We start from the raw sequence: 15,858 nt of genomic DNA on the forward strand, positions 1-15,858 counted from the left end.
AATGGAGTTGTTGCCCTCTTCCTAGCCAATCTATCAGCTTACTCATTGCCACAGATCCCCGAGTGGCCAGGGACCCACACTAGGTACAACCTATTGCTTCCCCCTAGCTCCACCAGAGCCCTGTGGCAATCTGCAACAATCTTAGATCTTGTTCCAGGAGCTGCCAATGATTTCAGGGCTGCCTGGCTGTCTGAATAGATGTAGATGCTACGATCATTGTAGCACCTACTCATATTCTCCTCCACACATGCCCCGACTGCAGTAATTTCGGTTCAGAATACAGAGGCCAGTTTCCCTAGAGAGATGCTGCTATCCAGTCTCGGCTGAACCCCGTACGACCCTGCCCCGAGGCCTCGATCTGTTTTCGACCCGTCGGTGAACCACATGGTGGCCCCCGTACGGTGTCGAACTGTTTTCTTCCACTGCTCCCTACTTCCAATTATTACGTTGTAAGGCTTGTCGAAGCAGTTAGGAGTTATTATATTGTCAGCGGGCATTTCCCCAGACGTACCTATATCTACCTCCCTCACTATGTTAGTGTGTGATTCTGGATATCCAAATGAGACCCAGTTTTGGCCAGTTTTAAATCTGTATGCTCCAGCTACTGCCTCCATGTTAACCCAAAGGTGAAGTGTAGGCACGTCCAGCACGGCTTCGATGCCAGCGGTTTGTGTGCTGCTAATTCCGCCCGTTATGGCTAAGCGGGCCAATCGGTGCACCTTAGCGAGCTCTTTAGCGCCAACCCGCTGTTCTACCTTCTTCCGCCACACTACGGCCCCTTAGGAAATCCTAGGTCTAACCACTGTGGTGTATATCCAGTGCACACCCCTGGGGCTTAGGCCCCAGTTTTTGCCACAAGCCCTCATAGTAATCACTAAAGTGCTTTTTGCCTTGGAGCAGATACTCTTAATATGAGGGGTCCAAGTTAGCTTCTCATCCAACATTACCCCTAGATATTTCACTGTCCCCTTCACAGGTAGAGTTTCATCAAAAAACTTTGGATTCCAACTTCCATGCTGAATATGTCTCTTCGTAAATGGCTCCACAACAGTCTTCTTAGGATTAACTCTGAAATCCTGTTTAATGCACCATTTTTTCACAATGTCCAACCCTCCTTGTGCCACATTCCTGACTGTGTCAGTGAATTTGCCCAGTATTACTATGACAAGGTCATCTGCGTATCCTTCGCAGAAGCATTGTCTGGAATTTAGTTCCTCAATGAGTTTGTTCACCACTAGATTCCACAATAGAGCAGACAAAACTCCTCCTTGTGGGCAGCCTCTAGTGGTCTTAATTACCATCTTTTCATTCATCATGGTAGCCTCTACCTTCCTTCCACTAAGCATGGCATACTAGAAGCTTTCAGATAGATTATATAATGGTAAGACAGAGATTGAGGAACCAGGTTTTAAATTGTAAGACATTTCCAGGGGCAGATGTGGACTCTGACCACAATCTATTGGTTATGAACTGTAGATTAAAACTGAAGAAACTGCAAAAAGGTGGGAATTTAAGGAGATGGGACCTGGATAAACTGAAAGAACCAGAGGTTGTACAGAGTTTCAGGGAGAGCATAAGGGAACAATTGACAGGAATGGGGGAAAGAAATACAGTAGAAGAAGAATGGGTAGCTCTGAGGGATGAAGTAGTGAAGGCAGCAGAGGATCAAGTAGGTAAAAAGACGAGGGCTAGAACAAATCCTTGGGTAACAGAAGAGATACTGAATTTATTTGATGAAAGGAGAAAATACAAAAATGCAGTAAATGAAGCAGGCAAATAGGAATACAAACGTCTCAAAAATGAGATCGACAGGAAGTGCAAAATGGTTAAACAGGGATGGCTAGAGGGCAAATGTAAAGATGTAGAGGCTTATCTCATGAGGGGTAAGATATACTGCCTACAGGAAAATTAAAGAGACCTTTGGAGAAAAGAGAGCCACTTGCATGAATATCAAGGGCTCAGATGGAAACCCAGTTCTAAGCAAAGAAGGAAAAGCAGAAAGGTGGAAGGAGTATATAGAGGGTCTATACAGGGGCAATGTACTTGAGGACAATGTTATGGAAGTGGAAGAGGATGTAGATCAAGATGAAATGGGAGATACGATACTGCGTGAAGAGTTTGACAGAGCACTGAAAGACCTGAGTCGAAACAAGGCCCCGGGAGTAAACAACGTTCCATTAGAACTACTGACAGCCTTGGGAGAGCCAGTCCTGACAAAACTCTACCATCTGGTGAGCAAGATGTATGAGACAGGCGAAATTCCTTCAGACTTCAAGAAGAATATAATAATTCCAATCCCAAATAAATCAGGTGTTGAGAGATGTGAAAATTACTGAACTATCAGTTTAATAAGTCACAGCTGCAAAATACTAACGCGAATTCTTTACAGAGAAGTGGAAAAAGTGGAAGAAACCGACCTCTGGGAAGATCAGTGAGGCAATACTGACCTTACGGCTTAGAAGAAAGATTAAGGAAAGGCAAACCTATGTTTCTAGCATTCGTAGACTTAGAGAAAGCTTTTGACAATGTTGACTGGAATACTCTCTTTCAAATTCTGAAGGTGGCAGGGGTAAAATACAGGGAGCAAAAGTCTATTTACAATTTGTACAGAAACCAGATGGCAGTTATAAGAGTTGAGGGGCATGAAAGGGAAGCAGTCGATGGGATGGGAGTGAGACAGGGTTGTAGCCTCTCCCCGATGCTATTCAATCTGTATATTGAGCAAGCAGTAAAGGAAACAAAAGAAATGTTCGGAATAGGCATTAAAATCCATGGAGAAGAAATAAAAACTTTGAGGTTCGCCAATGACATTGTATTTCTGTCAGAGACAGCAAAGGACTTGGAAGAGCAGTTGAACGGAATGGACAGTGTCTTGAAAGAAGGGTATAAGATGAACATCAACAAAAGCAAAACCAGGATAATGGAATGTAGTCGAATTAAGTCAGGTATGCTGGGGGAATAGGAAAAGAGACCCTTAAAGTAGTAAAGGAGTTTTGCTATTTGGGGAGCAAAATAACTGATGATGGTTGAAGTAGAGAGGATACAAAATGTAGACTGGCAATGGGAAGGAAAGCGTTTATGAAGAAGGAAAATTTGTTAATGAAGTGTCGGCAGATGTGCCGACACTGTTTTTAGAGAAGGAGGCCGAAATGCACGCGTCAAATCACGCCGGCTTGCTTAGGTCTGAAACAGGATACGTAATGAATGCTATAAAGAAAAGTACGTAGCTGCTGGAATACTTAACTTTAATCCATCATTTGTATACAGCATTCTTGATGATACAAGTGAGACTCTCTCTAGAAATGGTTAATGGCGCCTTGCTAGGTCGTAGCCATGGACTTAGCTGACGGCTATTCTAACTATCTCTCGGCAAATGAGAGAAAGGCTTCGTCAGTGTAGTCGCTAGCAAAGTCATCGTACAACTGGGGCGAGTGCTAGTACGTCTCTCTAGACCTGCCGTGTGGTGGCGCTCGGTCTGCAATTACTGACAGTGGCGACACGCGGGTCCGACATGTACTAATGGACCGTGGCCGATTTAAAGCTACCACCTAGCAAGTGTGGTGTCCGGCGGTGACACCACAGTTAACATCAAGTATTGATTTACGTGTCAGGAAGTCATTTCTGGAAGTAATTGTATGGAGTGTAGCCATGTATGGAAGTGAAACATGGACGATAAATAGTTTGGACAAGAAGAGAATAGAAGCTTTCAAAATGTGGTGCTACAGAAAAATGCTGAAGATTAGATGGGTAGACCACATAACTAATGAGGAGGTATTGGGGAGAAGTGGAGTTTGTGGCACAAGTTGACTAGAAGAAGGGACCGGTTGGTAGGACATGTTCTGAGGCATCAAGTGATCACCAATTTAGTATTGGAGGGCAGCGTGGAGGGTAAAAATCGTAGAGGGAGACCAAGGGATGAATACACTAAGCAGATTCAGAAGGATGTAGGCTGCAATAGATACTGGGAGATGAAGAAGCTTGCACAGGATAGAGTAGCATGGAAAGCTGCATCAAACCAGTCTCAGGACTGAAGACCACAACAACAACAACAACAAGCATGGCTCTCGTCCCCAGATCATGCACCGCTGCTGCCCTTACCATGGAATCGAAGGTTGCGTTACTAAAGGCCCCCTCGATATCCAGGAAGATGCAGAGGGCTGTTTCTTGGAAGTGAAGTGCTTTTTCCACCTTCCCGATGAGTCAGTGGAGAGCTGTTTCTCATGATTTACCTGGTTGGTATGCATGTTGGTTGAGGTGTAAAGGGATCCTACATAGTCTCCTCTCCCCAACACATACATTAACCAGTTTTTCCGGTGTTTTGAGAATGAAGGAGGACAGACTGATTGGTCTCATATCCTTGGCCTTGGTATGATCAATTCTCCCTGGCTTTGGAATGAAGACAACCTTCACTGCCCTCCAAACATTGGGAATGATTCCTACTGCTAAGCTAACTCTAAATAGCCTGCATAGGACTCTTATAAGCTCTCCTCCTGCCTGTTGCAGGAGAGCTGGAAAAATTCCATGTGGGCCAGGTGACTTGAACGGTTGGAATGTTCCCACTGCCCACTGGATTTTGTTGAAGTTCACACACTCCTTGGCCGCTTCCCAGTCCTCTCTTTGAGCATCTGAGAACCGTTGCTTCTGGGGTCCCATACTGGTCTGTGTTATCCGACAGAGCATACTGAGGAAAGTGAGTTTTGAGGAGCAATTCCAGTGTCTCCTGTGCTGTCTTTGTATATTCCGCATCCTCCTTCCTCGACGTACCTCCTGGATTAGTCGGTAGTCTAGTGAGAGTCTGGTGAAGCCTCGCTTGTGCAGCCGTGCCTTTCCCTTCCCCATAGAATGCCTTCCAGGATGCCTCCTTTGCTTGTCTTATTGCAAGGTTGTAACTGACAAGGGCCTCATGATATTTTGCCCACTGTCCTTTGCGTCTCGCAATATTAAACAGTCTCCGTACCTGTTTTCTTTGTGTATCCAATTTGTTATTCCACCGAGGAACACTCCTATTTGTGCACTTCCTGGTGATTGTGCAGTTGTCCTGATATGAGGTCATTATGGCAGAGGTAACAAACAGCCTCTGCTACTTCCTCAAATTCTACTGGCTTCCTTATCGTGGTTTTAATTTCCGATAAGCCTTAAGTCGAGGTCCCTCCTATGTGTCTCCCAGTCTCTTTTCCTGGGATTTGTATAAGTCGTGGTCTGTCCGATTCCTGTTTCAACCTCCAATTTAATGTACACGTGGTCCGATGAGGATGGCTCCGATGCCACACGCCATTGTTTGACATAGCTACCCGTCGTCATGGAACCAAATGTTATGTCAATTACTTCTTCCCTTCTGCTATTCCTGAATGTAGGTTCATTGCCCCTATTCAGGACCTCTAAGTTGTTAGCCAAGAGGAATTCAAGAAGGTAGTCACCTCTACTGTCGGTGTCCTCCCTGCCCCACACTAGGTCACGGCCATTGGCGTCGCGCCCCACCGGCAGTCGGTCACCTTGCCGAAGGCGAGTCTCTACCAGTCTCCTCACCTCCGAGGGAGGGGGAGAACTGTCTTCGTAAGGAAGGTATGCTGAGGCCGAGACAATTTCCCTCATCATACCTTCCTCACATTGCTGCATTTTGATGGTCACTAAGTCCCTAGAGCAGAAATCCATCATTGGCACGAAAGAAATGCCGTTTCTAACATAGATGCATGTTCTGGAGTTTCTTAGATTTCTATCATAATCAGCTTACCTCCAGTGCATCTGAGGCCCGATACACCCCCTCTGTATAAATAGGGTTCTCGTATCAGGGCCATGTCCACTTGCTGTCTCCCCAGGCAATGGCTCAGGGCAGCAGAGCCCCCTTTACTGTGCTGCAGATGAATCTGCAGCACCTCCAGGCTCCGTCTTACTGCCATCTTTGAGGTCTTTGAGTACCCTGACAGTGACCTGCGAGAACACTAAAAACAGTTTCAGGTCCTGCTCCCGCATCACCTTCGGGGACTTCTCACCGAACTCCACCACCGGGGTTTGTCCTTCTGGAGCAACCTTCTGGTTAATCACTCTCCAGTCTTCTGTCGGGACTTTTGGGTTCTGGGCCCCTATTTTCCCGAACAGAGTCTCGGGAGATGAGGATCTCGGGTACCCACAATGCTGCGGTCTTAAGAAGCTCCGCTGCCATCTCGACCGGCAGCTTCGCATCTTCCCGAGGGTATATCGTGGGCACCTTGTCCTCGAGCCGTTCTACTGTGTGCACTCCCTCACAGACAAAAATGAGTGCACCACGATCTAGATAGACCCTCCTGAAGTTGGGACCTGGGCCAGTGTCCCCCCCACCCCCCAAATCTTTTCAAAGAGGGCCATCTGTACTAGTTCCTCCTGCTGCGAGGTAAAGGCCACCGGTGGATAACCTTCCTGGATAACTGCCATCCTAAAAACCGAGACTGCAGTACTATAGGTCTGTTTCTCTATTTCTTGCCTCAGTTTTTTCTGGACTCGCTTATCCAGGGAGGAGGGAGTCTCTGTTTCCTCCCTTATCTGCTTACTACCTGTCTTTGACGCTGTGGGGGTCTGCGTGTCCACTTCGACCTGAGACAGTTTTTTCCTGGGGGTCTTGGGTTGTAGTCCCTTTACTTCCCTCCATTTGTGTTTAGGAAGCCATTCTATTCCTTCCTTTTCCCTCTGTTCCCTGAGTAGCTTCCTCCTTTGGGCCCCAGACAAGCCTATGATCTTAATCTGGTCTAGTTTCTTGGTTACAGTTCCCACTTCTGGCTCAGGTTTAGACCCTGATTCAGTAGCGGAAGTGCCTTCCATCGGTTCAGTCCCAGATGTTTGGGTATCTGAGATCTCAATTTGCCCCTCAGTTCCTTTTTCTTTTTCCGTAATGGTGTCCGTGTCGGTCCCACGAGATTTGGGGATCTAGAAGGTCCACACCACGAATACCCCGCACGGTGTAAGGCTAATTACTCGGGGAGGTCGCCCGGTATCCCTGAGGCTCCATTTGTGACACATCATCCCGTGTGCCACGCACCCCTCGGCACAGGTCGCATCACACCTCGGGTTGGGTCAGGGAATAGGGTAGGACTAGGAGTGGATAGGGAAGAAGGGGCGTTGTGGGACACTCTCAGTCTGTGGCCTTGCCGGCAGTAGGGCCTCTACCTTCGGCACAGCCCTCAGCTTCCCGCAGATACGCAAGCCTCTCCACCCGCACGGACAGTGCTTCGTCAAGGTGCTGTTCCCCGGAGAGGATGCCTGTATTCGTCGTGGCATACTGTCCACAAGTTTATCGAGGCACTGTCGGTCCGGATTGTGCCACTCCTGAACGGCGATTCGGCATAGATCCCTCGTATTGGTTGGTGGGTCATATTGTCCATAAACAGCCCTTTTCAATCTATCCCGAGCACGTTTGATAAGGTTCGTGTCTGGAGAACATACTAGCCACTCTAGTCGAGTGACGTTATACTGAAGGAAGTCATTCACAAGATGTACACGATGGGGGCACAAATTGTCATCCACGAAGACGAACGCCTCGCCAATATGCTGCCGATACGGTTGCACTACGGTCGGAGGATGGCATTCACGTATTGTACAGCCGTTGTGACGCCTTCCGTGACCACCGGCAGCATATGCTGGCCCCACCTAATGCCACCCCGAAACAGCAGGGAGCCTCCACCTTGCTGCACTCGCTGGACGGTGTGCCTGAGGCGTTCGGCCTGACCGGGTTGCCTCCAAACACGTCTCCGACAATTGTCTGGTTGAAGGCATATGCGACACTTGTTTTTTGTGAAGGGAATGTGATGCTAATCCTGAGTGGTCCATTTGGCATGTTGTTGTGCCCGTCTGTGCTGTGTTGCACGGTGTCGTACTTGCAAAGGAGGGCCTCGCCATGGACAATGGGTGTGAAGTTGCACATCGTGCAGGCTATTGCGCACAGTTTGAGCCATAGCACGACATACTGTGGCTGCACGAAAAGCATTATTCGACATGGTGGCATTGCTGTCAGGGTTCCTCTGAGCCATAATCCGTAGGTAGCTGTCATCCTCTGCAGTAGTAGTCCTCGGGCAGCCCGAGCGAGGCATGTCGTCGACAGTTCCTCTCTCTCTGTATCTCCTCCGTGTCCGAACAATGTGGTGTGGTTGAACTACAGACAACACGAGCTGTGTACCTCCTTCCTGGTGGAATGACTGGAATGATCAACTTCAGACCCCCTCCGTCTAATGAGTGCTGCTCGTGTATGGTTGTTAACATCTTTGGGAAAGTTTAGAGACATCTCTGAACAGTCAAAGGGACTTTGTCTGTGATACAATATCCACAGTCAACGTCTATCTTCAGGAGTTCGGGGAAGTGGAGTGATGCAAAACTTTTTTTGATGTGTGTATTTTCTTTCTCTATGTGTGAAAATATTTCCTGAAACTTTGACCACACCGTTTCATTATACTCTGTATAGTAAAACTGATCTGGCAGCAGCTTTTTTTCAAAGCAGCAGGTTTCTTTCTAATTTCCTAAATTTGGATGGCAATAGTGTGAATAGTATTAAGCAGAATACTGATAGTTTGTAGTGATTTTCTCTCTCTCTCTCTCTCTCTCTTTCAGATGTATGTACTGTGGACCAAGAATTAACAATCAATACTATTTCCCATTTTTGTGTGAATTCATTCCTATACATGATTTCATACTCTCGGATACTAATTTCTCGAAGATATCACATCCTCGGAACCATGCCAATCTTTTTGTCTTTCGCCTTATAAAATTCCAGATTTTCCTTGTTAGATGATTATTTCGTACAACAATCACCTTTCGTTTTTAATGAATGATGTGCAGCTTCTATCTTTCTGTACAGTTCCTCATTTGATCTCAAACATATGTGCACATTATCTGTTGGCTAAAGTCTTCCTGAATATCCCCTATCCTCTGTGAAGGTACTTACCCCATCCATTGATAGTCAAAGTCTCTGTAGCATGTAAGCCTTCTGATCTGACAGTTGTACTGTAATATCTTAAATCAGCTCCAATTCTCAGTGACTTCTTGTCGTAGAAGCTTTTCGTCAGGGGATACGCTCTATACAGTTTGCAGATCCCGATATTGATCACTTTCTATTCTAAGCCATTTTGTCGAATTACTTTCCCTAGGTACCTAAATTTCTTCACACGATTAATCTTCCCTCAGTTTAAAATCATCCATTCTGATTCATCGGTGATGTTTGTCACTTATTTTTGTCTTCTCAATGGGGAACTGTAATCCTACTTTCTCAGCCATTTCTGTCAGTCAGTCAGTCTTTGCAATTGCCAAATTAATACTGTTGGCAAAAATGAATAAATAGTTTGCAAAGATCTGATGTAATTACATTTTTCAGGAGACATATTGGGATGCGAATTGAAGTTTGTGTTAGGGACGGCATTGGACTAGGATATTCCAAGCAGCTGTGTTAGCCACAAAGCCAGAGTGGTGTAGTGGATAACACATCTGCCTGTTAAGCAGAAGACCCGGTTTCAAGTCCTGGCCTTGACACAAATTATAATTCATTACTTCAGCTTCTATCCTTACAATCTGCAAAGTACGAGCAGTCGATGTACACTCCTTTCAGCTCGGGCCCTAGTCTGACCTGTTCTTCATTCCCCTATTCTCAGCTCAATGTCTTCCACGATTCTCAAATGAGACACAATTAAAATGAGTGGAGAGAGTCCATCACCAAGTCTGACACAGAAGTTCAAAAGGGACCGAGATTTCACGAATGAATTTCACTTTTAACCCTCTGTCGGTCATTCTGTTTAATCAGATTTCTGGATATGTCATCCATCCCAAATTCTTCCAGAACATTTGGTAACAACTTACTGTGTAGGAGAAGATAGATTGGTCTTTGCCATAAACAAGATTAGATTAGATTAGATTAATACTTGTTCCATAGATCATGACTACGACAATTCGTAATGATGTGGAACCTGTCAGGTTAATAAAAGATGTCTGTACAAGATATTACATTACACAAAATATTGCATGACACTAATGTTTAAGTTGTTGTTGTTCCCCCCCTTAATTTATATCTAAAAATTCAGCCAATGAGTAGGAGTTGTCATCTAGAAATTCTTTTGATTTATTTTTAAATGTTAGTTGGCTATCTGTCAGGCTTTTGATGCTGTGTGGTAGGTGACCAAAGACTTTTGTGGCAGCATAATTTACCCCTTTCTGTGCCAAAGTCAGATTTAACCCTGCATAGTGAAGATCATCCTTTCTCCTGGTGTTATAGCTACGCACACCGCTATTACTTTTGAACTGGGTTGGATTATTAACTACAAATTTCATAAGTGAATATATATACTGTGAGGATCCCTAGATCTTTAAATAGAGATGTCTGCAGGATGACCGTGGGTGGGCTCCAGCAATTATTCTGATTACACGTTTTTGAGCAATGAGTACTTTTCTACTCAACAATGAATTACCCAAGAATATGATGCCGTACGAAAGCAGTGAATGAAAGTAGGCATAGTAAGCTAATTTACTGAGATTCTTATCACCAAAATTTGCAATAACCCTAATAGCATATGTAGCTGAACTCAGACGTTTCAGCAGACCATCACTGTGTTGCCTCCAGTTTAACCTCTCATCAATGAACACACCTAAAAATTTTGAAAATTCTACCTTAGCTACAGATTTCTGTTCAAAGTCTATATTTATTACTGGAGTTGTGCCATTTACTGTACGGAACTGTATATACTGTATATGTTAAGTTTCAGACAGGCACAATTAAAAGACACTTACATAAAGCTTTCAGCCACAGCCTTCACCTGTAAATGACACACACACAGACAAGCAAGCACCCGTTCTGTAGATATAACCGTCAACTCCAGCACCTCGGTCTGAGAGTTTAATTGTGCCTGTCTGCAACTTAGCATGTCTTCTTTATGGTTAGTAGCAATCTGTATTTTCCTATATTGTGATATTCCTACCTAGAGTTTCTGTTGTCTGTCTTTAGTGTAAGCTGAGCTTTTTTAAACTCGAGAAAGTGAAAATCTGTTTATTGTTAGTATAGTATACATACTAACTTTGTGTGACGTCTCTGCGTTAAGTTAGTGTACACCTCGACTCCTTACACGTCCCCTCCTCGACAGCAAGTAGGAAATGCGATGAAAGAGCGGAGGTGGTTTCTGGTGACAGGGCAGCTTCAGGTTCGAGGGTCCCGCCTTCCCGACGGTGCAGGAGCTGATCCAGTACCAGCAGCAGAGCCAGCTGCCCGTGACGGCGCGCTCCGGTGCTGTCTTGACGCGCGCCGTCTACCGCGAGCGCTGGGAGCTCAACAACGATGACGTCATCCTCGTGGAGCAGATCGGGCGGGTAGGTCTCTGTTAAAGAACTTGTAAACTCTTGCAGAGGTCTCTCCACGCGATATTTCCAGAAAACTTTTATAAATTATATAACTCGGTACTTATCTCGAAATATCTCTTCTTATCTTACCGATTCCTAAACTTTAATATACGATGATTATCAATGCAAAGTAGTTTCGAGCCCTATTATTCCTTGGCGCATACATTTGCTCCGTGGAATAGCTTCTCTGCTATCTATATTTTTTCTTATAAAAAGAATGATTCAGATCTTGCCGATTAGCTGTGAAAGAACAAAGATGTATGTGTATGTATTGTTGAGCTAGTCGCCATCTTGATGAGATTCTGTACGAGAAGGAATTTAATACATAAAATAAACTAAAGTAAGTGTGTTCGCGTATTATTTAACTGATTATTATTGACAGTGTCTGCTTACTACGCTGTGTTGCACGGGATCAGTGGGGAGCGTCTGATTTACACTGGACGAACCTGCCGTTTTGTATGCTCGAGATATCCAGTTTATTACTTTCAATAAATGGGCTAACACGGTCTTACCAGCAGATCTCCGGTCTTCCCCATGTGATCACCGAAAGTTAATAATTATTACAAATGTTTTCAGGAGATCGACTGACAATTTTCATCGCACCGAGACTTCGAAATTGCTTCACTGCCTTATGGAATTTAAGTTAAGCACAAATTAATCACGATAGAACAGTATTGAACTGTGTGAATGTGATAAGCCTGCTTTGTGAATGAAAATTCCCTTAATATACACATGTTTTTTACTATCCTGATCAGTGAAGTTAAATCAGGCCGGTGTGAGAGAGGTTTCTAATTTCAGATCCCACAAAAAATATTAAAAACTGGCTGCTACTGGTTCTCTATTTCTCTTTCCTGTCTGCAGATGAGAATAGTGGGAAATGAGGGGTTTGCTTCACATTCTGTATGGAGCCATCTGGAAACAAAGTTGTTGTTGTTGTCTCTTTATTCAGACTGAAAAGTGGTTCGATGCAGCTCTTCACACTGACCTATCTTGTGTGAGGCTCTTCATTTCTGTGTAACTACCACAACCTACATCCATTAGAACCTGTGTATTGTATTCGTCATTTGGTCTCCCTTTACAATTTTTGTTCCACCAACAGTCCCCATTGTGAGAATGACTCTGCCCGAACAGGCCTCAGAAGGCCCGACACTACCGACCGACCACTTTGTCGTCCTTACAAGGGAACCTCCCCATCGCACCCCACTCAGACTTAGTTATAAGTTGGCACAGTGGATAGGCCTTGAAAAACTGAACACAGATCAATCGGGAAAACAGGAAGAAGTTGTGTGGAACTATGAAAAATATACAAACTGAGTAGTCCACGTGCAAGACAGGCAACATTAAGGATAGGGTGGGCTCAGGAGCGCCATGGTCCCGTGGTTAGCGTGAGCAGCTGCGGAACGAGAGGTCCTTGGTTCGAGTCTTGCCTCGAGTGAAAAGTTTAATTTTTTATTTTGAGACAATTATCAAAGTTCAGGCATTCACACATAATCAACTTCAGTCTCCAAAATTCCAGGACATGTTCAGATTTGCTTGGACATATACAGGATTTGACGGTCTACATGCGTAAAAATTTGAAAACGTTAAAAAAATATGTTTTGACAGAGCACAGGGAAAACTGTGCGACTGTGAAACTGTTGCATTCATTTGTTGCAGTTTATGTGATAAACTCTTATGTTTTCATCACTTTTTTGGGAGTGATTATCACATCCGCAACAAAACCTAAATCGGGCAAGGTAGAAAATCTTTTTACCCATTCGCCAAGTGTACAAGTTAGGTGGGTCGACAACATATTCCTGTCATGTGACGCACATGGCGTCACCAGTGTCGTATAGAATACATCGGACGTGTTTTCCTGTGGGGGAATCGGTTGACCTATGACCTTGCGATCAAATGTTTCGGTTCCCATCGGAGAGGCACGTCCTTTCGTCTACTAATCGCACGGTTTTCCGGTGCGGTCGCAAAACACAGACACTAAACTTATTACAGTGAACAGAGACGTCAATGAACGAACGGACAGATCATAACTTTGCGAAAATAAAGAAAGTAAAATTTTCAGTCGAGGGAAGACTTGAACCAAGGACCTCCCGTTCTGCAGCTGCTCACGCTAACCACGGGATCACGGCGCTCCTTGACTCCCATTGTCCTTGATGCTGCATATCTTGGTCATGAACTACTCAGTTTGTATATTTTGCTTATTTTTTTCATAGTTCTACACAGCTTCTTCCTGCTTTCTCGATTGATCTGTGTTCAGTTTTTCAAGGCCTATCCACTGTGCCAACTTATAACTAAGTCTGAGGGGGGTGCGATGGGGAGGTTCCCTCGTTAGCAGATACGTGTGATCGGATGCGGATACGCTGGGGCGTGTGGTCGACACACGTCTCTCCTATCCGTTGTCAGTTTCCCTGACCGGAGCCACTACTCCGCAGTTGGCCTCACAAGGGCCGAGTGCACCTCACTCGCCGACAACACTCGGGAAACGGTCACCCGTCTGGGAGTCGGCTAAGCCCGACACCGCTCGACTTTGGTGTCCTAATGGGAGCTGGTGTCGCCACTGCCGCAAGCACTTCCCGTTAACATTACGATTACTCGATGCCTCGGGATGTCTCCTTTCGAACAAATGTAAACACCACTCGAGGGTTAGTCGTTAGGCCCGTTTCGTGTGATAGAATGGTGCCTACGAGGCAGTACGAGGAACAATCTGTGATTGCAGATCGTGTGGTCGGCACTGCCAATCGTTGCCAGTAGACGATTTCTGACGATGTCGGTGCTTCTTTATTCTGTCAGTTCGTCATTTGGCCCCGTGAGGCTGACAGCACCCCGTTCCGGACCTGCCTGTCTCAAAAAAATCTGAGGAGGTACCGGGGTACTGGGAATGAGCGTGGTCTTTCTGCACCGAAGGCAGTGACGCTCAACCGTTCGGAGACAGTCTCGGAGTTGTGCCTCAAATATCTTTTTCCCCCTAATTTGATTCACTATCTCCTCCTTACTTGTTCAGTCTATCCATCAACTTTTCAACGTTCTTTTGTAGCGCCACATTTGAAAAGCTTTTGTTGCCTTCTTGTCTCAACTGCTCGTCATTCGTGTTCTACTTAGGTACAGGGCTGCAGGCCACACAAAGACCTTCAGAAAGGACACGTTAACATATAAAAAATTTATACTAGTTGTTAACACATTTCTCCTTTCCAGATACACTTTCCATTCTAATTTGACCACTGCCAGTTATTTTGACGTCTAAATAGAAAAGCTCGTTGACTAATTTCAATGTTCATCCATCCATTCTGCTGACCATTATACAGCCAGTACTAGATTGGGCTGGTATGGTACTGCTCCAGTTTTGTGTAGAACCAGACTGTATATACTCTATTATCAGGACGGGGCCCCCACTCCGAAAGGCACTTATTCACTTTTTATGGAACCCTGGTGTTCTGCAGAGTACAGCTTGCAAAACTCTGTTCTGGAAGAAGGCCAAGAATTCACCTGTCTCTGGATTGAGCACTTTTCTTCACAAATAAGATACAACTACAAAACAGAACAACAAAGATATAATTATTTACAAAATTACAGAAACAAAACTGGATAGTGTACACGAGAAACAACAAAACATAGCACAGTGAGGCAGACAGTGAGTTCTCTCGGTAGGACAACATATTTCAGAGTGAAGGGGAAGACTGTTTCCCCATCCCACACCTCCCCCTCTTATCTTCACAGACATCCTTCTCGTTAGCCTGCTGTATGTGGGGCACAAACAAAACAGGACAACCGTGGGATGGCAAGGTACACAGAGAAGAGCAGCACGGATGGTCACAGGCTCGTTTGACTTACAGGGGAGTGTCGAGAGAGATGTTGAAAAAACTGAACTGGCATGCACTTAAAGCTAGATGTCAACTATTCTGCGAAAGACTACTTGCAAAGTTCTGAGAATGATAGTTAGATGACAAATTTAGTGACGCACTACAGCCCCCTACATTTCAATGCGTGAAGACGAGATTACATTAATTACAGCACACACAGAGGAACATTTAAGCAGACATCCTTCCCAGACTCCATATACGAATGGAATGGGACGAGCCCCAGTATGTGCTACTGGGGGAGTACCCTCTACTGTGCACTATACAGTGGTGTTCAGAGTACAGACGTAGACAGATAGAGGTAGTAGACAGTTTATGCAATAACGACTTAGCAAACTGCCTTCTGATCCTGGTAGTGTGAAGCGGTGAGCGTCGTCACAACACTGGAGTTACAGCACATTATAGTGCTTTACACACACACTGTCCACTACAGCACACGTGTATAGTGTCCCGGCACTCGTGCCATCTTTGGACATGTAGTGCTGGTTCAGAAAGAAAGGAGACAGAGAGTAAATGCAAATGAAGGTGGGGCAATACAACTGTCCACGAGCTGTTTTACCGATGCCAGCAAGAGACTGCATCCCCTTAGTATTTTTGTAAATTCACCACATTTTCCATTTCTGTATTTATTGCTAATGTAATGGTACCTCATGTGCCAGTTACAAAATAT

The 15,858-nt window shown here is 45.0% G+C and overlaps 1 protein-coding gene across 1 annotated transcript in view; it reads left to right on the forward strand.

Moving 5' to 3' along the window:
* The window catches only part of LOC126109821 (tyrosine-protein kinase Fer), a 611,311-nt gene that overhangs the window by 531,230 nt on the left and 64,223 nt on the right, over positions 1-15,858 (forward strand). Inside the window, exon 10 of the mRNA XM_049914879.1 lies at positions 11,131-11,307. Coding sequence (XP_049770836.1) covers positions 11,131-11,307 — 177 coding nt within the window. The remainder of the gene's footprint in view (positions 1-11,130; positions 11,308-15,858) is intronic.

The sequence above is a fragment of the Schistocerca cancellata genome, chromosome 12 (assembly GCF_023864275.1).
Source record: "Schistocerca cancellata isolate TAMUIC-IGC-003103 chromosome 12, iqSchCanc2.1, whole genome shotgun sequence".
Lineage (NCBI taxonomy): Eukaryota > Metazoa > Arthropoda > Insecta > Orthoptera > Acrididae > Schistocerca > Schistocerca cancellata.